Genomic DNA, 24,361 nt, shown 5'->3' on the forward strand with positions numbered 1-24,361 from the left:
GTGCCAAATAAGTGCTGTGATTGGCCATTTGGTAGCTCCTATATGGATTGTCAACCTACATTGAGGCTCTGTTTGGCAGTGCACCTGGTTTTTATACAACCAAAACTTGCCTCCAAGCCTGGAATTCAAAAATAATCACCTGCTTTGAGGCCACTGGGAGCAACATCCAAAGGGTTGGAGAGCAACATGTTGCTCACGAGCTACTGGTTGGGGATCACTGGTTTACAGGGTCGGTGACTCCCCTCCCAGAGCTGCTTTAGAAGGTGAAAACGTCTACTCTCACAGCTGTTGTGCTGCAGTTGCTGAAGTCACTGGTTTAGTTTGTCAGTGGATAAGTTTGTGTTTTTTACAGACTTTTGCAGCTTTGAACACTTTTAGCTGCTAGTAATGGTCTGTGCTTATGGACCAAGGTAATTCCCCTGGCCTTGTGGCTCTTACCTATTAATTGACCTTCACAGTGTGAGCCTGCCCTTTTCACATTTAATCCAATTAGCCGGCAGCTATTAAAGAAAGAAAATGTGCCCCACAGACTGAATTCTTCAACATAAACTATAATATTAGCAGAGAATGGAAGTCAAAGACCCCCAGTTGAGCTGGTGAATACACAATGTTCTATAGTATGTATGCGTGTCCATCTGGTGTACTGGATATTTGGGTAATCAAAACCAACATGATGGTGCAGCATTGTAAGTAGCATATGCCAGTATCATATGCAAGACACACAAGATCGAGATGGCTCACTGGGGGTATGAACATATTTGAAACACCCTGTTTTTTAGGGCACACCAATCACTGTAGCAGCGCACTCCGGGATCTTTTAAGAATTGCTCGCTTGCAGGTTACGGATAAAAATAATCTTCATTATCACATCTTATGATCATGATGAGGTCTGACGCGTTTCGTGTCTACGCACTTCATCAGAGACCTCAACCCTCGACATGCACGTTAATTAAACCCAAAGTAACCCGCCCAAATGATTGATACATTAACCATTACAAGTTCATTTGTATAAAAAGAGACTTTACAATCGCAGCAATTAAAACTATTAACTTTATCAGATAAGTTGTAAAAAATTCAGTTCATGCATCTATGAAATTTCATGTTTTAATCAATATATCAATTCCATTATATTATGCTTCGTGATTTAATGTAAAGTTTACAACTTTTGTGATTTTAAGTATAATTTACAACTTTATGATATAAATCCCCTCTGGATAATTGTTCTTTAACCTTTTCCTTTAAATGTGGATTGTTTTGTGTAATGTACTTTCATAATGCCTGTCAATGTTAATGATATTAGGGATGCACCGAATCCACTTTTTGGGATTCGGCCGAATCCTTCATGAAAGATTCAACAAATCTATGCAAATTAGGGGCAGGGGAAGGAAAAAGGGGGGGAGAAATGTTTTTTACTTGTTTTGTGACAAAAAGTCATGTGATTTCCCTTCCCACCCCTATTTTACATATGCAAATTTCTATTCGGTTTACCCATGCACAAGGATTCTGCTGAATCCTGCTGAATCCTGCTGAAAAAGGCCAGATCCCGAACCTAATCCCTATACCTGTTTAGTACTGCCTTTAGTGATTCATAAGTAGTAAGCAGATTCTGTAAAAGAACTAGAATTAGTTATTGGTGCCAATTGGTTTATCCCTGTTATGGAGTTTGAGCATGTGCTTAGCTGCACCTCTAACTGAACTCTTTAAAGGGGGTTCTTCACCTTTAAATTAACTTTTAATATGATGTAGAGAGTGATATTCTGATACAATTTGCAATTGGTTTTCATTTTTTATTATTTGTGGTTTTTTAGTCGTTTCAGCTTTTTATTCAGCAGCTCTCCCGTTTGCAATTTCAGCAAATTGCTAGGTTCCAAATAACCCTAGCAACCATGCTTGGTTTGAATAAGAGACTGGAATATGACTAGGAGAGGGCCTGTATATAAACACAAGGAATAAAAAGTAGCAATAACTATAAATGTGTAGCCTTACAGAGCATTTGTTTTTAGGTGGGGTCAGTCACTCCCATTTGAAAACTGGAATGAGTAAAAAAAATTAATAAAAAACTATAAAAAAACATAATGAAGACCAAGTTGCTTTGAAATGGTCATTCTATAACATACTAAAAATAATTTAAAGGTGAACAACCCCTTTAACCAATCTCTCTTGACAGTAGTCGTGCAAAAGGATTGGAGACTGCAAGTGTAATACCACTTCATTAAAAGGTAGCAGGGAACTATATGGTAACTGTAGATTACGGAGTCTGACAACACAAGGGGAAGATAACTGGCTCACTACAAGGTAGTTAATAGAATCAGTGTGCTCTTTAATGTAATGGGGTTTCCAACATTCACGTCTGCATACATTTAAGTAAAAGAGAACAATATTAAGCAAAGCTTAATCTGATTTTAAAAGTTACTAGGAAGTATTTTGTTTACAGTATGTACTTTTAGTCAGTGAGAATGGTGCTGTAAAAAAATGCTTACTGCTTTGAAAATATTATAGGCACAAATTTTATATCACCATGGGGCTGTCTGTTTATTTCATCTAGTGTTACCCAGGAAATAATCAGTGGTCAGAAATCCCATTGTTGTGTTATATCAAACCGAGAAAAGGAGAAGGAAATAACAGCAGAAAAAAAACAAGTTCTTAGGAATTTCCAGGCAAACTGTCTTTAGAATAGTTTTTCACTATAGTTATCCTTTCACACGCTGATCTACCACCCTGATCTACCACGTCGGCATCTTATTGGCTTAATGAAACCAGCTGTCTGTCTTGCACTTTGACTCACTCCAATGATCTCTAATGTGATCCGTACATGAAATTTTCTACCTACAGTGATAGAGACCCTTTACCTTTTTTGGTCAGTGTCATAATTTTGCCAAGGATAACCTCGTTTTCTCCCTAATTTAAACAGCCTTTGCATTCTATACAGACCTGTACAATGCAAAGGCTATACGGAAGCAGGATTATTCTCCTTTGTCATTCCTGGTCAATCACTGTGGCAGCGCACTCCCGACCTCCACAGGAAAACTGCCAAAGTCAGTATTTAAGTTAAAAAAATATCCCCTTCTACCTATTTTTTGGCGTTGGAAATAGTATTGGATGTGCTTTGTCTTTGCTGCACAGAATAAATGCCCTAATGCAACCATAAAAGTGTCTTTATAGCATACAGGAATGGGATCCAAATTATGGAAAGCTTCATTTTCCGGAAAACCCCAGGTCCCGAGCATTCTGGATAATGGGTCCCATTCCTGTATAAATTACATTGTTAAACATTGCTTTAAGTGAATTCCGATGTTACAGTAATAGATGTGTTTTTTTTGTGCCTTTTCATACCAAATAAGGATTCAAAGCTCAGACAGGAGAAGTTCGGCTTTTCTTTGTGTGTCATTAGCTCAAATCATGTTTGTATGGCACATTACACAAGTCATCGTTTTCAAAGGAAAAGTAACCCCCCCCCCCCCACAAAAATGTAATCCGTGAACAGCCTCTTTGAATTTTTTAGATACCTGCCACTCTGGTTGTTAAAAGGTTAAATCAGTAAGGCTGCAGCATCCCCTTAATCACTTAGAATTCCTTCTCCTTCTCCAAACCCCCTCAGCTTAACCATTACAGTGCTCAACCCCAGCAGAACTTTTTATCAAAGTATGTTGTACTTGTGTAAACCTGCATTGCTCTATACAGCATACATGTGCTGTTTGCACATGTCAATGGTACTGATGATGGAGGGGTATATGCAATACAAATTATGTGGCTTAGGTGGGGAAGATATTGCCAACAGGCCAACCTCGTTTTCGGCTTGATAATTTACAATAACCTGTAAGCTTAGCTTCTCAACAGCTGCTCAGAGCCCACTGAGCATGTGAGTGTCGCAGACTATTTCCAAGATAGTGACCCCCTGTGACAAGTTTGAAGTCCTGGATCATTGCTGCAATTGACCAGCTGAAACTTTCGGCTGGTGCCTAAGTTCAGTATATAAAATATGGCATTTTAGCCATATTCATTTTTAAAGTTTAGTTCTCCTTTAAAGGGGACAACACCCCCCCCCCTTTCACATGCGTCTCCTCAGCCAGTTTAATCACACCCCCAGAGTTTTCCCCAGGCCATGGAATCGGAGCAACAGGGGTGATGGGCGAGCAGAAGAATACCCACTCAAAGCCAGAACCAAATTGGTTCCCACGGTGTGTATGCTTCTAATTAGGTAAACTCACAGGACCTGTGGGTCAGATGGGTTCAGGGTGTCTCTTTACATTGGGCAGGTACTAGTGGTGGGTCAGGATTGCAGGATCTCAGCCGCATTTAATTGATATAATTTTGTTTAATTGATTTATTTTTGTTTAATTGATTAGCTGGGCCCCCCATCTTTCTGAGAGCTGCTGACTTTGGGAAGGCATGGACGTTTAAGGGGCCCTGGCCACCAATTTTCTCATAATGTGGTGGGGCCCTGGCCACCAATTTTTCTTTTCTCATGTGGGGTCCTAGCCACCAATATTTTTTAATGGGGGGGCCCTGGCCACAAATGTTTTTTTTATGGGGGGCCCTGACCACCAATATCTTTTTATTTTTTATTAACATGTGGGAACCCTAGCCACCAAAACCAATATTGTTTTTTTACTGTGTGGTGGGGGGCGGACCTGTGGGGGTGGGGAGGGTGGACCTGTAGGTGGGGCTTACGGTGGGTGCAGCCCAGGGGGCCCTGGAAATTTTCTCGTATGGGGCCCTGCGATTTCTGATGGCGGTCCTGATGTCCGTGCTTTAGTGACTGCCAAATCCATTGTACTGCATTGTAAGACAGGTATGGGGCAAGCAAGCACCTACTGGGGGTGTAATTGACACAGTTGGGGGGGCAGAGTGTAAATAGAAGAGGGGAATTTATTTTTGTTCCATTAAATCCCTTCATGCTTTTGACCCATGCCACACTGCCTTTTTACTGTCAAAACGTGGCAGGGCAAGATTAGAATTCACTGGAAAACAAAGGGTTAAAGGGGAACTCCGGCTTCCAAACCAAACTTTGATAAAGAGGCCCACATAACACAGAAACCCCTAATACTCATCACCGTTATTGGTTTCTTCAAAAAGTATGAATAAATGCCATTTTCTATGCTGAAATCTATCTGTTTAACATTTCTTATCTTTCTGTATCATTTGAAATCCTGGCAGGGAAGGAGGGACTAAACACTGAAGTTACAAATTGTAACAACTTCTCCACAGCTTATAGATAGCAGGAACTACATAACCCACAATGCATTGCACTGTGATGTTCCTTTCCTTATTGCAATCACATGTGCAGGGCATTGTGGAGTTTGGAGGATGCAGGCTGAGGACAGATGGCTGTTGATACAAAGTAACAGTAGTCAGCCAGCTCAGCAAAGTAGTCAGAGATAGGGATGGGAGAATTTTATCGCCTTGGTTCGATACGGAAATGACACCCATAGACTTATATGGGGTTGCTTTAAAAAAAAAAAAACGTCACACGGCAAAAATTCCCCTCCCATACACTTTAATGGGCGTTGTTGACATTTCGCCAAAGCCTAGTCAGAGAGATCAAAAGGAGAGCAGGGGGCTCAACTTAGGGAACTGCTCCAAACCTTTAAAAATCATGAAAATCTGCTCATTTTTTAATTTTTTAATTTTAATAATGCAAAGTTGCTTGTAATTGTTTTTACTTTTCAAAAAGCTGAAGTTATGTTTTTTCGGAGTTCCCCTTTAAGCCTGTTTCACAAGAAATAAAGTCTTACTGGTCTGAGAACAGATCATTGAGTTCCATTACTATTTTAAGCAACTTGCTTTCTGTGTGTAGGCTACTGTGAATAAATGAGCTGCGCATATCATGTGAACAATTGTGCCATCTAGTGGTAGAGTTTAAGTAGATGTCCCAGTGTAGATACACGAAGAATAAAATTAGAGTACACATTGAAAAAATGATGGTGCTGGTCTGGGCAATTTCTGGAAAGGAAGGAACACGTCTGTGTAAAAAATCAATGCTTTGGTATTGGCAAACTTCTCCCCTTATAAAATGCTACTGGCATGGGGGAGGATCAAGCACATTTAAGCCAATGCCTTGGTATGGAGACACTGACCCCGAGACATGCAGTTACGGAGGGAGATGCCAACCCAGAAAAAACTTGTACAGAGATAAACAGATAGGACCACCATATGGGGTTTACCTTGACGTGGTACGGTGGCTTATCAATTTTATGATCCTAGTTCTGTAACTAAACACCAGTTGTGCAAAATACATGCATTAGCTCAAATACTTAATAATTTATTTGTGAAACAGGGGACCAGCAAAAGTGCCTTGCTCAATTTTTTCTTCTTCCCTTTTTTGTATGTTTGTAACTATTCTGGCCAGATCAGCCGCACTTTGTATTTTTATTTGGCCATCGAGTGTTCCCACAATTCCCCCTTTTTTGAAAAAATGAAGAGGCAACAGCATCTTGTCTTTCTACTCGTGAGCTCGTGCATACGGCCATTTTTTCCTGTGCTCCCCTGTGTTGCTCTTTCTTCCGTTCAGCAGCAGGGGAGCACAGGAGTAGAAACACTCCATTATTGGAATACCAAGCATACTCACATTTTTTGTGGCCAAAACTGTCAAATTTGACTAGTGAATTGATAAAATTCGATTAGAGTTTTTTTTTTGGTTTTTTTTTTATAAAAAATTTGATTTTCAAAATTTATCATACACTGACCATTTAAGAACTTAAATTCGACTATTCACCGCCTAAAACATGCCAAATTGCTGTTTTAGCATATGGAAGACGTCCTGGGATCAATTTGTAGTTGTTTGCAGTCTTCCTGACATTCAAATTTTTGTGCAGAAAAAACTCGAATTGAGTTTAAAAAAATCGAATCGAATTTGATTCGGGCTTTCGGGTCCACAGTATTCACTGGAATTTGAAAAATTCTATTTTTTTTTTTTTTTAAATCTTGATTCAAATTCCGAGTTCATGGGAGTTTCAATAAAAATAAAAAAAAACTCCCGTGAACGCAAAATTAGACCCTTGATAAATCTGCGCCTAGCTTTCATGCATAGTATGTAATAACTACAGGTATAGGATCTGTTATCCAGAAACCCCTTCTCCAGAAAGCTCCGAATTACAGAATGGCCATCTCCCATAGACTCCATTTTATCCATATAATCCAAACTTTAAAAAAAGGATTTCCTTTTATTCTATAATAATAATAAAACGAGAAAAAGATATAATTAATTCTTATTGGAAGAAGAACCAGCCTATTGGATGTATTCAATGTTTACATAATTTTCTAGTAGACATTAAAATCCAAATTACAGAAAGATCAATTATCCGGAAAGACCCAGGTCCCGAGGATTCTGGTCCCATACCTGTACTGAAAATTGCCTTCCTGACTGCTCAGTCATTTTAACTATGTCTTGCAGATTTTTTTGTCCCCCTCCCTGTGTCTATCTCATGGGCAGCGGATGGAAGAAAAAGAAAGAACAGATGGAGAGGGACGGCTGCTCAGAGCAGGAATCCCAGCCTTGTGCGTTCATTGGAATTGGAAACAGTGAGCAAGAAATGCAGCAGCTGAACCTGGAAGGAAAGGTATATTCTGAGAGCAGGGAAACAGACTTGCATAGTTTCTTGTCATGGGCAGAGAATCTGTCTAAGTGCTATTTGCAAGGTCCCCCCTCAGTCCTATGAAATCAAACAAAAAAATGCATTGCAACTTAAAGGGCTTGTTCACCTTCAAACAACTAGTTGTTTTCAGATAGATCTCCAGAAATAACAACTTTTTCCAATTACTTTCTATTTTCTATCTGTCACCGTTTTTCTAATATTGAAGTGTAAAGTGTCATTTTTCACCTTCTAAAGCAGCTCTGGAGGGGTGGTCGCCGACCCTGTAAACTGTTCTAAATTGATACAGTAAGGGGCAGTTTTATCAATGGTTGAATTTTGAGTTCATGGGAGTTATTTAAAACTCCCATAAACTCAAAATTCAACCGACTGCAAATTATTAAAAAAAAAAAAAAAAATTTTTGAACTCGAGTGAATAGGATCGACCCGCAAACTCAATTTGAATTGAATTAGATCCGAGTTTTTTCTCCAAAAAAACTTGAATGTCAGCAAGGCTGCAAACAACTCCAAATTTATCCCAGGACGTCCGCCATAGGCTAAAACAGCAATTCGTCAGGTTTAAGGTGGCGAATAGTTGAATTCTTAAAGTGTATGATAAATTTCGAAAATCGAATTTTAAATTTTAAAAAACTCAAATCAAATTTTAACAGTTCCCTAGTCGAATTTGACAGTTTTGGCCATAAAACAACTCGAAAATACGGATTTTCACTTCGACCCTTGATAAATCTGCTCCTTAGTTGAGCAGAATCCCTGAGTTTCATTACAGGCAGCTGTTAGAATTGATACAATAGTTGCTAATATTCCAGAGATGCTGCTGAGAAATGTATCAACTAAATGTTGCAAAATTGTAACAGTTTAGAATCTGCACTTGAATTACTGAGCTGCCAGACTCAAAACACCAGAGATCGGGACATTCAACTTTAAACTTAGATTTTGGAAAATCAGTAAAAAATAAATAATGTAAAGTTACTGAAATAATCTTTATTTCTGTGGAAGAATCTGAAAACAACTGAACTGAAAAAAAGTGTTTGGAAGGTGAACAACCCCTTTAATAGGAAAAAAAGTTTATTTACAGAAAAAAAAAGTTACAAAATAATTTTCCCTACGTGTTTCGAATGTGAACCGGAGACACGGGGAGAGAGAGGTATTAATATGTTCGCGTGCAGCTCGTTCTGCCGTACTTATTTATTTATTTTTTAATTTCTGTTCCCCTGATGATGACCGGTTCACGGTCGAAACGCGTAGGGCAAAGGATTTTCTGATTTACTGTAAATTAAATCTTTTTCTATTAAGAGTGTGCAATCCAACTTTGCATTTCTTTGATTACATACACATTGGAGACGTTTTTGGGCAGCCTCCTGTTGGACCAGCACCTTGAATTGATACTGAGTGTACTCCTTGTTACCTTTTTGTGGTCTATGAAATCAAACAGACAGATGCATCGTGTATGCAGTGTGCTGGGTGGATGTGTGAGCATCTTTGGTTGATATATCTTTCTTTCTCCACAGAACTATTGCACTGCCAAAACATTGTACATATCAGACTCAGACAAGAGAAAGCACTTCATGTTATCAGTAAAGATGTTCTATGGCAATAGTGACGACATCGGTGTGTTTTTAAGCAAGAGGATAAAGGTCATCTCCAAGCCATCGAAAAAGAAACAGTCACTGAAAAATGCAGACTGTAAGTACAACGTGATTGTCTTAATTAATCCACTTTCTGAACGGACTGTGGAGCGAACATTTCTGGTTATCTTTTTCACCCTCTGGGACACTCTGCACATTTTGACTTGTTACATATTTAAAGGGGAACTATTGTGAAAATGAAAATTTAATATAAGCTTCATCATACTGAGATAAGAAACTTTCTAAATACAATCAATAAAAAGTGCTGCATCGTTACTGAAATAATAAAGTTTATATTCACTATTCCTCTCTCAGCATCTGTTTCTCCTCATTTTCTTTTCATTCAGAAGTTGGGTGTCAGATAAACCAATATATCTTATAGGGGGCTTCCTTTAATAGCAGATGTATTAGAGCTCACTCTATTAACTGATTCCAGTATAAACAAAATCTAACTAAATAACTGCATTTTTTGCACAAATTCTGCATGTAGAGAGACATGATGTCTGGTGATTTTAATAGAGTGAGCTTGAATACATCTAGGAAAAAGAAGCACCCTATAAGATATATTGGATCTAACTGTCAATGAATATCTGACACCCAACTGCTGCATGAAGAGATAATGAAGAGAAACAGATGCTGAGAGAGGAGTAGTGAAGATAAACAATTTCAGAAATGGTACAGAATTTTTAATTGACTGTATTTAGAAAGTTTCTTATTTCAGTATGATGAAGCTTATATTACATTTACATTTTTCGCGATAGTTCCCCTTTAATAAGCTTATGTATTTATTTGTTTGCACACCTCCGTACAGCTGGTTTCATTCACAGCACAGCACCCTATGTACTAGGCTTAGGTATCCTTACACTGAACTTGTGTGCTATAATACAGCCATCTGCATTTGCTGCACCTTCATACATATATATATATATATATATATATATATATATATAGGGGTTGTTCACCTTCTAGCAATTTTTTTTTTATTTCAGTTGGTTTCAGATAATTCACCAGAAATATTCATTTTTTTTTTTTTTTTTTTTTTTCAATCACTTTCTATTTGTAACCATTTTTATACTATTGAAGGTTAAAGTTTAGTTTTTCACCTTATGTCTAAAGCAGCTCTAGAAGGGGGGATCACCAATTCTGTAAACTGTTCTAAATTGATACATTTAGTTGATACATTTCTTTTCTTTGGCCCTGCTGAGCAGAATCCCTGAGTTTCATTAAAAGGCACCTGTTGCCAAAAAAGCAAAAGGCTAAAAGAACCCGCACTCCGGTTGGGGGAGTTTTTGTGCCCTTAAAAGGCAGCTGTTAGAATTTATACAATAGTTGCTAATATTCCAATTGTATCAACTAAATGCAGCAAATTGTAACAGTTCAGAATCTGCTCCTGGATCACTGAGCTGCCAGACTGAAACACTAGAGACAGGAACATCTTTTTAACTTCAATTTTGGAAAAACAAATAAAAAATGGAAATCAAACTGGAAAACAAGTCTTTAAATCCCTAAATTGTAACTATTTGTATGACAGATAATTAGGGATGCACCAAATCCAGGATTTGGTTCGGGATTTGGCTAGGATTCTGCCTTTTTCAGCAGGATTTGGATTCGGCCAAATCCTTCTGCCTGACCGAACCGAATCCAAATCCTAATTTACATATGCAAATTATGGGCGGGGTGGGAAATCTTGTGACTTTTTGTCACAAAACAAGGAAGTAAAAAAGGTTTTCCCCTTCCCACCCCTAATTTGTATATGCAAATTAGGATTCAATTCAGTATTCGTACTAATCTTTCATGGAGGATTCGGGGGTTCGGACGAATCCCAAATAGAGAATTTGGTGCATCCCTACAGATAGTCAAAGCGCTAAACCACATTCATCTTCATATTCATTCGTAGACTATTTGATAACATATTCTGCAGGCATCCAGCAATAATTTGTATGCCAGACTGAAAAATAAATACCGTATATACTCGCGTATAAGCAGAGTTTTTCAGCACCCAAAACAAGCTGAAAAACGCCTCGGCTTATACGCGGGTCAGTTAAAAAAACGCGATTCTGACACGTTCCTATAAAAATCATAGGAACGTGTCAGTATGAAGAAAATGCTGCACATAAAATATTTCCTGCAAAGGCGCCCCCCCCGCAAATCCGCCCCCAGCCCTGTGCACCTTTCTCAGCCGAATCGGTTCCTGCACTGACTGATCTTCCGGGTTGCTTCACTGACGCAGGGCTGGGGGCGGAGCGATCCTTCCATTGGCCGATTACAGCCAATGGAAGGATCGCTCCGCCCCCAGCCCTGCTGGGGCCAACTCTAATATTGCCTGAAAAGTAGAAATAAAGAAAAAAATAATAATGGTTGACAGCTGTTAATTTCACCTGGCCCAAGTTTGTGTAAAAAATCTTTCCTTTGTTGGTCAAATTGGAAGCAGCAGCTGGCGGCAGGTATTGTTGCCAACCACCAACATGTATCTTTTCATTTCCCTGTTAATTCGGAGCTCTGCTGTGACATTATAAACGACTTCTGAGGAAATATAGGGAGCTGAGATGTGTAACTAAGACCACAGAAAGTTTTATTTTGTATCTAACAAAAGCAGCGGGCACAGGTAAAATGTTTGAGGGAACTATCCACCACACTGAGTCCAGCCCCTTCTAATTTAGTTACACAATCTGCTCGTCGCTCCCACAATGCAGCTAGGTAATACGCGTACGTTAAGTTGTGACGCCAGTCTCGCGTGATGACATTTGCGCGATTTTTAATAGACGGAAAAGGTTTGGAGTTTACAGCCTTGGAGAAGGTGTAAGTAGCGATTTGGGACTACGGGCAGTGTAAGGGAAAGCGGAGCTGTGCATTTATGTCACGTGGATTACAGGGTGAAGTTTAGCCCCAGGCTATCCAGTCGCCTCTATTGGGACGAAAACTGCTCTATATGTACACAAAGTGGCTTAGGGTAGAAAGATGCTGGCACCATAGCAATGGCCCTGTGCTCACACATCTGTAATTCAATGACAGCAGGGGGCAGGTAACCCGCTTTAACACCCCAAATTTTGCTGATCTGGCTGTAAATTCAGTCAATGTTCGTGCGTTTCTTAAATTATATTGGAAATACTCTATTGAAAGTGTCACATATCTTGCGTAGAGAATAGTTTTCCAGCATTCGTTGATGTCTATTCCTATGGCAAAGCCTTGCTGGGAGTTGTAGTTCAAGTTCAGCTGGAGAAATTGCTGGTTAGACAGTGCTGCGTTGCATGCTTATCTTTCCCTCTGGCCCAAAATGCAGTCAAGTTGTACTTGCTAATGGCTTCTGATTAGTGATGGGCAAATCTGACCCGTTTCTCTTCACCAAAAAAAAAAATATATATAGACACAGAGAGTCTTTAGCTTTATTTCTCACCCTAGGCTTATACGCGAGTCAATAAGTTTTCCCAGTTTTTGTAGGTAAAATTAGGTACCTCGGCTTATACACGGGTCGGCTTATACACGAGTATATACGGTACTGACCCAGAACGGAAGCACAACATAAGGCAATGAAAGCACACTGGGGGTTATTTATAAACACCGGGCAAATTTGCACCGGGCAGTAACCCATGGCAACCAATCAGATGATTGCTTTCAGTGTTCAACCTGCAGCTAGCTGAAAAAAAAGCTAATCACTGATTGGTTTCTATGGGTTACTGCCCAAAGGCAAATTTCTCCAGTGTTTATAACTGAGCCACAGTGTTTTACCCACGGTGCTTACAAAAGGAACTTAAGTAAAGTCTCTCTCTTTTTTTTGCTCCAGGCTATTCAGCCAGATAAACAAGCCACGTGCATTTTACTCGCGCTACATACAGCCTTGGATTGCTGATTATTCCATCTAAGCCTGGGAAGCTTTGTTTTTAGATAGCATTTTTTTACTTCAGCTATAAACTGTGTTTGAACGTATTGACCTATAGCAGCACTGTATTTGTCATTAGACAGGTCCTGGCACTTAGTGGCAGTTCCCATTGAATTTGGGGTGTTTTTTAAAGCTATTACACTAAGAGCTGGATCGACCTTGAATATTTAATTTTTTTTTATATGTATACCATTAAAGATTTGTCTATTCAGTTACATTGGTATGTTTTATATTCCAGTATGTATTGCATCAGGGACAAAAGTGGCACTATTTAACCGGCTGAGATCGCAGACAGTCAGTACAAGATATCTGCACGTAGAAGGCGGCAACTTCCACGCCAGCTCGCAACAGTGGGGAGCTTTCTACATTCACCTGTGTAAGTAGTTACTGCACCAAAGCTAAAATAGATTATGTGCTGAAATACAGCTTGTAGAATCAACCTTTCGCTAAAGCTGTGATTGAGTAAAGCCATTATTTAGGCCAAGGTGAGACTTAGCTCTGGTTCCGCTGCTCTCAGACTGCATCTTTTTCAGCTCTGTGCCCCATCCCTGTACAATGGAACCACTTCCGCTTGCGTGCAGGCACATGCAGCAGAGTGACAGTCAGTCCAACTATGTAAAAGCAGCCATTTTCAAGGCTGAGCTTCTCTCCACTCTGCTGTGTGTGACTGCATGCAAGCGGATCCATATATCTCAGCCTGAAAAATAAGCATGCTGAAAGGAGCAGAGCCAACGCTCTCTGCCCTTAGTCTTAAGGGATACTGTCACGGGAAAACACACACACACATATATAGATAGATAGATATATTACCCTCCTATTTCATTCTTTTCATTCGGATATTTATTAAGAGTTACATAAGAAATAGATGTTTAAATATAGCAAAATACATTTTCTCATAAATCAATATTTAAGTAATACTTTCCATGGAACAGAATGCTAACAATGGATTTATGGATTTAAACCATACTGGGCAAAAACATCACTAAAAGTAGACTTGTATTAGTAAAGTATGGGCACTCCTGGACTAGACATATTGTCAATTTCTCAGTTGCCCCCAGTCATGTGACTTGTACTCTGATAAACTTCAGTCACTCTTTACTGCTGTACTGCAAGTTGTAGTGATATCGCCCCCTCCCTTTCCCCCCAGCAGCCTAATAGAACAATTGGAAGGTAACCAGATAGCAGCTCCCTGACACAAGATAACCACACTTAATAGTAAAATCCAGGTCCCACTGCGACACATTCAGTTACATTGAGTAGCAGAAACAACAACCTGCCAGAAAGCAGTTCCATCCTAAAGTGCAGGCTCTTTCTGGAAACACATGACCAGGCAAAATGACCTGAAATGGCACCTACACACCAATATTACAACAACAAAAAATTACACTTGCTGGTTCAAGAATTTTATTACGTTGTAGAGTGAATTATTTGCAGTGTAATTTAGAAATAAAAGCTACACCATAAAAATCATGACCGAATCCTTTTAAGATAGAACATTTGTTGAGGGTTTGCCCCCGTCTGTATGAGCTCTAATAGTCCCAGCTGCATCCACAATTGATTTGGTGACTGAATCTTTCCTCCTCATTCTTGATTTTGTTTTCATCTTTAGTGGATGATGAAGAATCCGAAGGAGAGGAATTCACAGTGCGTGACGGTTACATTCACTATGGACAGACGGTGAAACTTGTATGTTCGGTAACTGGCATGGCACTCCCAAGACTGGTAAACTTTCTGTGTAATTTTAAATAGAAACAGATAACTATTTTAATATATTTATTTAAGTGGTGTCATAAAAAAAGTCAACACTAAGGGGCAGATTTAATAAGGGTCGAATTGAAAATTCAAATTAGAATTCTCAAATTTTTTCAAAACTGTCAAATTCAACTTGGGACTTATCTAAACTCGATTCAAGTTTTTTTTAAAAAATTCCAATTAGATTTTCGAAATTTATCATACTCTGGGCCTTTAAGAAATCGACTATTCGCCACCTAAAGCCTGCCGAATTACTGTTTAAGTCGGCGGGAGAGGTTTCGACTTTCGAGTTTTTTTCGGAGAAAAAACTCGAATTGAGTTTTTTCTAATTGAATTCGATTACAGTTTTCGTGTCGTTTAAATTGGTTTCAGTTTTAATAATTCGATTTTATTAATAGTCGAATTTGGATTCATTCAAATTTAAGGGAGTTTAAAAAACTCACAAGAATTCGAAATTCAACCCTTGATAAATGTGCCTCTATTATTTAGCAATCATTACTAAAGAGCATTGTCTGGTTTGTGGCATTTTCATATGACCAAAATGCGTTTTCCTGAGAAGCACCACATAAACCTTCATGCTAAATCTGTCACGGTGAAGGAAATGATTGTATTTGTGTCTTATTTTGTGCTGCGGTGTGTGATTTGACACAGAGTCAGCATTAATACAATATTTAGGATTTTATCCTACAAATGAAAAAGATGCATAGTTCAGATCCAGCCAAATACCTTAAATGATTTGAATAAATACCAAACCAAATCCTAACACTTAATTTCTCCAGAGTGACAAAGTATTGTGGGTACTAATAGAACGTGTCAATAAAGGCTCAAACTAAGTGTCTGACAAAAAATGTGGTATCTCTCTAAAACAAAGTTGAAATAAGGTGACACAGGCCTTAAAGTTTGCAGACTTTTCACAGTTTTTTTTAAGATGAAATAAAAATATAATTCTTGCAGATTATTCGCAAAGTGGATAAACAGACGGCATTGTTAGATGCAGATGATCCTGTGTCCCAGCTTCACAAATGTGCGTTCTATCTGAAGGATACAGAGAGAATGTACTTGTGCCTTTCTCAGGAAAGAATTATCCAGTTTCAAGTGAGTTGGTTTTTCATGTCTTTATCAATGCATGAAAGGGATTTGCATGCTAGTTGTATTGCTTTAAAGGAGTAGGAAACGTTCAAACAAAATAAGCTTTATCAGAAAGGTCTATATAAATACACCAGTAAGCCCTCAAAGTAATGTTGTTCTGAGTTCTCTGTCAAAAGAAACACCACATTGTGTACACATGGGCTTCTGTATCAGACTTCCTGTTTTCAGCTTAAACCTCCAGGGCTTGAGCATGCTCAGTTTGCTTCTCTCCCCCTCCCTTTTCCCTCCTCCCCTTCCTGCTGTAATCTGAGACCAGAGCTATGGAGTGGCTCAGGCAGGAAGTGATGTCACATCAAGCTAATATAGCAGCTGCTATCCTAAACAAACAGAGAGAGCTTCTAGAGCTGTTTACTCAGGTATGGTAAATCATTCTGCAGAATAAATATAGAGTTATAGCTTACATTATTGTGGCTAATCTATTGGCAATAAACTGTTTCAGTAGCTTTCCTTCTCCTTTAAGTGGTTGGTTATTGATATCGTTGTTGAAATAATTTCTTCCCTAGAGCTGGTCTTTGATGAAATCAAATATAGCTGATTCTACTGGTATTAGCCCTTGGGATTTTAAGGATGGAGCCCTTAACAGTACACAGATTGTATGAGTGTTCTCCAATTTTAGAGGTGATTGATTGCAATGCCATAGAACTAATAAGGACATACAACCAACAAATACTGCCATGCTTAAGTATTCACCTCCCTTGGACTCCTCCCACTAGGCCCCTCCTGCATTTAGCCATGATAGCTGCAGCTCCAGTGTTGTGATTGACATCAGAGGAAGACTTACAAAGGTCTCTGCGAGCTATTGCTGTTATTATAGTAAGGACAAGTATAATGCATATTTTTCAGTTTGCAAACACACTTAGAGGCACATTTATCAAAGGTCGAATTGTGAATTCATGTTAGTTTTAAAAAACTCTCCTAAACTCCCATAAATTCGACCAATAGAAGTGTATTTAAAAAATTTAATTTTTAAAACTCTGATGCATTAAATCGACCCCAAAAACTCAAAGTGAATACGATTTGAATTGAAAGAACTTGATTCGAATGTCAGGAAGGCTGCAAACAACTCGAAATTGATCCCTGGACATCTCCCATTGACTAAATTGCTGATTAAAACAGCAATTCGGCAAGTTTTAGGTGGTGAATAGTCGAATTTGAGTTCTTAAAGGGCCAGAGTATGATAAATCTCAAAAATCAAATTTAATTTTTTTTTAAAAAAACTTGAATCGAATTTGAATAACTCCCTAGTTGAATTTGATCATAAAAAAACTAATTCTAATTCCAAATTTTCAATTCAACCCTTGATACATGTGCCCCTTAAAGTGAAATAGGAATGTTTAACTCTAAGCTCACATTTGCTCAGCTCGTGCCAACCCTTAAAGGAACTGTAGTAACAGAAAATGTAAGTATGTAATGTAAGGAATGAACATATACTGTAGTGTTGGTAAAACTGGTGTATATTACACTATTGTTTTTTATAAACAACTGCTGTGTAGCCATGGGGGCAGCCATTCAAGCACAGGATATACCGTACAGATAATTTCTGAAGACTCCCATTGTTTACTACAAATCTTATCTGTTATCTACTGTGTATCCTGTGCCTTTTCTCCTTTTTCACCTCTGAATGGCTGCCCCCATGGCTACACAGCAGCTTGTTTATATAAACTATAAGCCATTCAAGCACAGGATACACAGTAGAGAACAGATAAGTACTACTATAGTTAGTTTATATAAAAACCTGCTGGGAGTCTTCAGAAATTATCTGTACTGTGTATCCTGTGCTTAAATGGCTTCCCCCATAGCTACACAGCAGCTTATTTATATATACTATAGTAGTATTTATCTGGTATCTGCTGTGTATCCTGTGCCTTTTCTCCTTTTTCAGCTTTGAATGGCTGCCCCCGTGGCTACACAGCAGCTTGTTTATATAAACTATAGTAGTACTTATCTGTTCTCTACTGTGTATCCTGTGCTTGAATGGCTTCCCCCATAGCTACACAGCAGCTTATTTATATAAACTGTAGCAGTACTTATGTTATCTGCTGTGTATTTTGTGCCTTTTCTCCTTCTTCAGCTTTGAATGGCTGCCCCCATGGCTACACAGCAGCTTGTTTATATAAACTATAGTAGAGTATCTGGAGCAAATACACCAGTTTTATCTTTACATAGGGACATAGATGCTCTGGCTGAAGTGACATCCATATAAATCTTTGGCACGCTTTTCAATTAATCAATGTAAGGCATTTCTTTATTATACTGACAGTTACATCATTATGTATATTTTAAATTCTGACACTTGCAAAGTATATAAACTGTTCACACATTGTGTTTTAGGCCACTCCGTGTCCCAAAGAACCAAATAAAGAGATGATTAACGACGGTGCCTCTTGGACAATCATTAGCACAGATAAGGCGGAATACACTTTCTATGAAGGCATGGGGCCAATAAATGCTCCAGTGACTCCAGTGCCTGTAGTGGAAAGCCTTCAGGTAAAGTAAACTGCATTTGTGTGGCCTTTAAATAAGATCTCTGAACCACTTCCATTGCTTGGATTCATTCAATATCAGCTCAAGGATATTATAGTATTGTTAAATTAAAGGTCCTTTGCCAGCGTTTTTCTGGGCATAACTCAAATGGCTTCTGTTTATTTTTTGAAGAAACCCTCTGTTTTAGAAAATGGCGTGCGCCTACTTTCTAATACTCAAATTCTTTATACTGCTAAAGCTGACCTTTTTGACCTATTAAAGTAAGTAAAAACTAATGATGCCTTCATTTAAAGGGGTGTTTAAAGGGGTTGTTCACCTTTACAATAACTTTTAGTACGATGTAGAGAGTGATATTCTGAGACAATTTGCAATTGGGTTTCATTCTATTTATTTGTGGTTTTTGAGTTATTTAGCTTTTTATTCAGCAGCTCTCCAGTTTGCAATTTCAGCAGTCTGGTAGCTATAGTCAAAATTACCTTGGCAACCTTGCACTGATTTCCATAAGAGATGGAATTTGAATAGGAGAGGGGCTGAATAGAAAGATGAGCAATAAAAAGTAGCAATAACTATACATTTGTAGCCTTACAGAGTATTTGTTTTTTTTAGATGGGGTCAGTGACCCCCATTTGAAATCTGGAAAGAGTCAGAATAAGAAGGCGAATAATAAAAAAAAAACACTATGAAAAAGAAAAAATGAAGACCAATTGAAATGTTACTTAGAGAAATGGCCATTCTATAACATACTAAAAGTTAACCACCCCTTTAACCTTTAAGTTAATTTTTAGTATGTTATAGAATGGACAATTCAAAGCAACTTTCCAGTTGGTCTTCATTATTTATTTGTTGTAGTTTTTGAATTATTTGCCTTTCTCTTCTAACTCTTTCCAGCTTTCAAATGGGGCCCACTGACCCCCATCTAAAAACAAATGCTCTGTAAGGCTACAAATGTATTGTCATTGCTACTTTTTATTACTCCTCGTTTTTTTCAGGCCTCCCCTATTCATATTCCAGTCATTTGTTCAAATCAATGCATTGTTGCTAGGTTAATTTGGACCCTAGCAACCAGATTGCTGAAACTGCAAACTGGAGAGCCGCTGAATAAAAAGCCAAATAAAGCAAGCACAATAAAAACCGATTGCAAATTGTCTCAAAATAGCCCTCTCTACATAATACTCAAAGGTGAACAACCCCTTTAAAGGAGAATTAAAGCTTAACTTAAGAAGTAGGTAGAAATGTTGTACATTATGTTTTGTGCTTCTGTACCAGCCCAAGGCAACCACAATCCTTTAGCAGTAAAGATTTGTGTCTCCAAAGATGCCCCAGTAGTTCCCCATCTTTTTTTCTGCTGATTTACTGCACATGCTCTGTGCTGCTGTCACTTACTGAGCTTAGGGACCCACTCACAATATACAGTACACATAGAATAGAAATGTCACAATATAAGGCTGATTAGTAATTAATACAGATAATTACTACATGGCAGCACAGAAACCAGTGCATCAGAATTTAATAATCAGCCCTGTAGCATCAGCTCATATTAGTAATTGCTGCTATTGACAAGCTGAAACTTTAGGCTGATGCAATAAGTTTAGTATATAAAATATGGCATTTTTAGCCATATTCATTTTTAGGGTTTAGTTCTCCTTTAAGCCACAGATTATCCAGTATTGGATAGAAATAACTTAGATGTCAACAGTAGTAAAATTAATAAAGGCAAACATAAGATTGTTTTCTTAGCTACTCCAAAGTAAAATACCTCCAGTTTTATTATTTCCTCTCGCCACTGATTCGTTAAAGAACTAATAGAGTTTTTTTTTTAATGTGTTTAGACCCTTTAAATACATATTACCTGCCACTGATTTCCTATCTGGGAGCTGACATATTTTAAGCTATTTCTATTTACACAAGCTGCTAATGATAGGCCATAGGTTACCTGATCATGAGATGATGATGATAATGATAAAAGTGACGTTCTGATGGATCCAAAGAGAAAATAAAGACATTTGAACCCCCCAATGGTTAAAGTTTACTTAAACTTCTCTTCAGTATCATTGAACAGTGTGTATTACTAATTATATAATGTTAGTGCATTCTATCATTTTCTTGTCCAGCTGAATGGTGGAGGAGACGTAGCAATGCTGGAGCTCACAGGACAGAATTTCACTCCAAATTTACGTGTTTGGTTTGGGGATGTGGAAGCTGAGACCATGTACAGGTACATGAATGTTTTTAAATATGACTTGGAGAGGCCCATTTAGGTTTTACTCTAATAAATTAGAGTATACTCTAAATTCGATTGGGTGGTTAATAGGGATGCACCAAATACACTATTTTGGATTCGGCCGAACCCCCGAATCCTTCGCGAAAGATTCAGCAGAATCCGAAGGGGAAAATATTTTTTTACTTCCTTGTTTTGTGACAAAAAGTCACGTTATTTTCCTCCCCACCCCTAATTTGCATATGCAAATTCGGTTAGGCTGGGCAGAAGGATTCGGCCGAATCCTGCTGAAAAAGGCTGAATCCTGGATTCTGTGCATCCCGAGTGGTTAAGAAAAATTTCAGAAAACTCGAACAAATATTACAGACTCGAAAACTTGAATCGAATTCTACTAAACTCGGATTGAGTTTTTTCTCTGAAAAAAACTCGAATGACAGGAAGGCTAAACCTCTTTAATGGATCACTGGACCTCTGCCACTGACCATTTGACCTATACGTGAACTCGGCAGGTTTTAGGTGGCGAATAGTTGAATTCCAATAATTCCCAGGGTAAAGGTTTGATGAATTCCAATTGAGTTTGGATTATTTCTAATTCAAATTTATGAGTTTTGACTAAAACGAAATCGAATTTACTATATGACCCTTGATAAATCTACCTCTTAAAGGAGAAGGAAAGCTACTGAAGCAGTTTATTGCCCATACACAATAGTGCAAGCTATAAGACTGTATTTATTCTGTAGAATGCTTTACCATACCTAAGTGAACAGCTCTAAAAGTTCTTTCTGTTTGTTTAGGATAGCAGCTGCCATTAGCTTGGTATGACATCATTTCCTGTCTGAGTCTCTCCCTGCTCATATGTAGCTTTGGGCTCAGATTACAGCAGGGAGAGGAGCAAACTGAGCATGCTCAAGCCCTGGAGGTTTAAGATGAAAACAGGAAGTCTGATACAGAAGTCCATGTGTACACAATAGAAGGAAATAAATTCAGTGTTACTTTTGACAGAGGACTCAGAGCAGCATTACTTTGAGGGTTTACTGGTATATTTATATAGACCTTTCTGATAAAGCTCACTTAGTTTTAGCCTTTCCTTCTCCTTTAAAGTGTAATATAAACAAGAGTCCTCTGCACTCAACCCATTATCAATATATTTAAGACAGCGACATTTTGTGCATACTGCTACTGAAAAATGCCTTACCCTTTAAACAAAACAGGGATTGTTTGTATATATATATGTGATATTATACATTAATATACATTATATATTATTATTATACATTAGATATTATACATTAATATTATTAGATTAAATATACGGTCATGGGAAAAAAATAATTTTTTCAAAATGCATCAGGTAATAGTGCTTCTCCAGCAGAATTCTGCATTGAAATCCATTTCTTGAAAGAGCAAACTGATTTTTTTATATTTAATTTTGAAATCTGACATGGGGCTAGACATATTGTCAGTTTCTCAGCTGCCCCAAGTCATGTGACTTGTGCTCTGATAAACTGCAGTCACTCTTTACTGCTGTCCTGCAAGTTGGAGTGATATCACCCCCCTCCCTTTCACCACCAGCAGCCTAACAGAACAATGGGAAGGTAACCAGATAGCAGCTCCCTGACACAAGATAACCACACTCAATAGAAAAATCCAGGTCCCACTGCGACACAATCAGTTATAATGTTGATCGGGAAGGTTCAGCTTTTCCGGCAACCGACCCATCAGAGGCCATTGCTCTTCGTTGTAATCCGATCATTCGTCCCTAGGGCCGAAAGTTCGGATTACCCCGATATAGCCCTGCCGTTGGGGGGCATATCAGGGAAAGATCCGCTCGTTTGGCAATGCCGCCAGACGAGCGGATCTCCTCGTGTATGGCCAGCTTAACAACAGATCTGGCAAGTTAACCAGATAGCTGTTATCTTGTGTTAGGGAGCTGCTATCTGGTAGATCTAAGAACAGCAGTAAAATCCAGGTCCCACTGCGACACATTCAGTTACATTGAGTAGGAGAAACTGACAGAAAGCAGTTCCATCCTAAAGTGTTCACTCTTTCTGAAAGCACATGACCAGGCAAAATGACCTGACATGGCTGCCTACACACAAATATAACAACTAAAAAAAAATACACTTGCTGGTTCAGGAATGACATTTTATATTGTAGAGTGAATTATTTGCAGTGTAAACAGTGTAATTTAGAAATAAAAACTACACCGTACAAATCATGACAATCCCTTTAAGAAACAGTACAAACAAAAAGATAAAACCATTGTGAACATGATCATTTATGAAAAAACCCAGGCCATGCTTCGAGCAAGATGGTTCCTGGAAAATCTGTGTCTATGGCTTAATACTGCGATTACTGAGATCTGTATCCTTGCAGGTGTGCAGAAAGCATGTTGTGCGTTGTTCCTGACATTTCCGCATTTCGAGAAGGTTGGAGATGGGTTCGTCAGCCAGTGCAGGTGCCTGTTACGTTGGTCCGAAACGACGGTGTAATCTATTCAACCAGCCTTACTTTCACATACACGCCAGAGCCCGGACCTAGACCACACTGCAGTGCAGCTGGAGCAATCCTACGAGCCAATTCAAGTCTCCTGGCATCCAATGAACCCAACACAAACAGCGAGGGAAGTTACACAAACATCAGCACAAATTCAGCCAATGTCACATCATCCACTGCAGCAGTAGTGTCCTAACCATAAACTTTGGACTTTTACATGGAAGGACATGTATAACGGACATTTGGTTTTTCATTTTTTTTTTTTTAAATGTGCTTTTCATGGGAAATAAAAAGGTTTCTCTTTTCTAGTTCACGTTGCCTGAACCATGTTACCTGCAAGTGCCGAGCAAAACGTAGAAGCCACAATAATAAAATGGAAAAAAAAAAAAATCTATTTTTGCTGCATTTTTACAAAAATGGGCATAAAATAGAAAATGTGGCTTGGGCTGAAACCTTCAGCAAGCTAGAGAAGCATGAAGATAACATAGTTTTTACGGACCAAGGAACTTGCATAAGCTTTAGTCAAAGGTACATTTTCACCATACCTTTTTTATATCACAACATATAGTACAACTTTTGTTACCAAATAGATTTTTTTTCTTTGCGCTCTAAAGTATGGTTAGGCCCCTCGAGCCTGCACGCACTCGTATAATCTAATTACCATACTCTTCCAGTTAAAAAAAATGATATATATATTTTGGTCAATGGCTGGAACTGTTCTTTTTTTTTTTTTTGTTTTGTTTGTGTTGTTTCGTTTTCTCTTTCTTAACCGAAGTCTTTTTTTATGAACTGAAAAATGTTTATTTCTGCATTGTAGAACCTTGTAAAGGCCAACGTATATTTTTTAAGACTATATGAAGAGTCTCTGCAAAAGCTTTAAAAAAAAAAAATGCCTCTACCTTGCCTGCAATACAAACTATGTATGTCTATAGTGCTGTGTTTAGTCATCGTCTGGTATATTCTGTTTTTCATTATTTGTTCTGGGTCTGTTTTTCAAATCCTCCCCCAGCAAGGAAAGTTTCACGGATATGTTACACTTAATTTGCTGTGAAATTATCTGCATTGCCCATCCCAGTTCCATTAGTATGATCTGAGGAGGGGCAGTGCTAGGCATTTTAGGCATGTTTTTTAGAGCACCCGTTATAATGCTGTTTCTGCTGTGCGTATC

The 24,361-nt window shown here is 38.4% G+C and overlaps 1 protein-coding gene across 1 annotated transcript in view; it reads left to right on the forward strand.

Annotated features, from left to right (window-relative positions):
* The window catches only part of rbpj.S (recombination signal binding protein for immunoglobulin kappa J region S homeolog), a gene marked incomplete at its 5' end in the record, with an annotated part of 36,926 nt that extends 12,828 nt beyond the window's left edge, over positions 1–24,098 (forward strand). Inside the window, 8 exon segments of the mRNA NM_001090878.1 lie at positions 7,394–7,559; positions 9,101–9,275; positions 13,333–13,470; positions 14,704–14,816; positions 15,801–15,941; positions 18,327–18,482; positions 20,591–20,694; positions 23,074–24,098. Of these exon segments, the coding sequence (NP_001084347.1) occupies positions 7,394–7,559; positions 9,101–9,275; positions 13,333–13,470; positions 14,704–14,816; positions 15,801–15,941; positions 18,327–18,482; positions 20,591–20,694; positions 23,074–23,389 (1,309 nt within the window).
* Positions 24,099–24,361: the final 263 nt, after the last annotated feature.

This window comes from Xenopus laevis, chromosome 1S (genome assembly GCF_017654675.1).
Source record: "Xenopus laevis strain J_2021 chromosome 1S, Xenopus_laevis_v10.1, whole genome shotgun sequence".
In the NCBI taxonomy this organism is placed as follows: Eukaryota; Metazoa; Chordata; class Amphibia; order Anura; family Pipidae; genus Xenopus; species Xenopus laevis.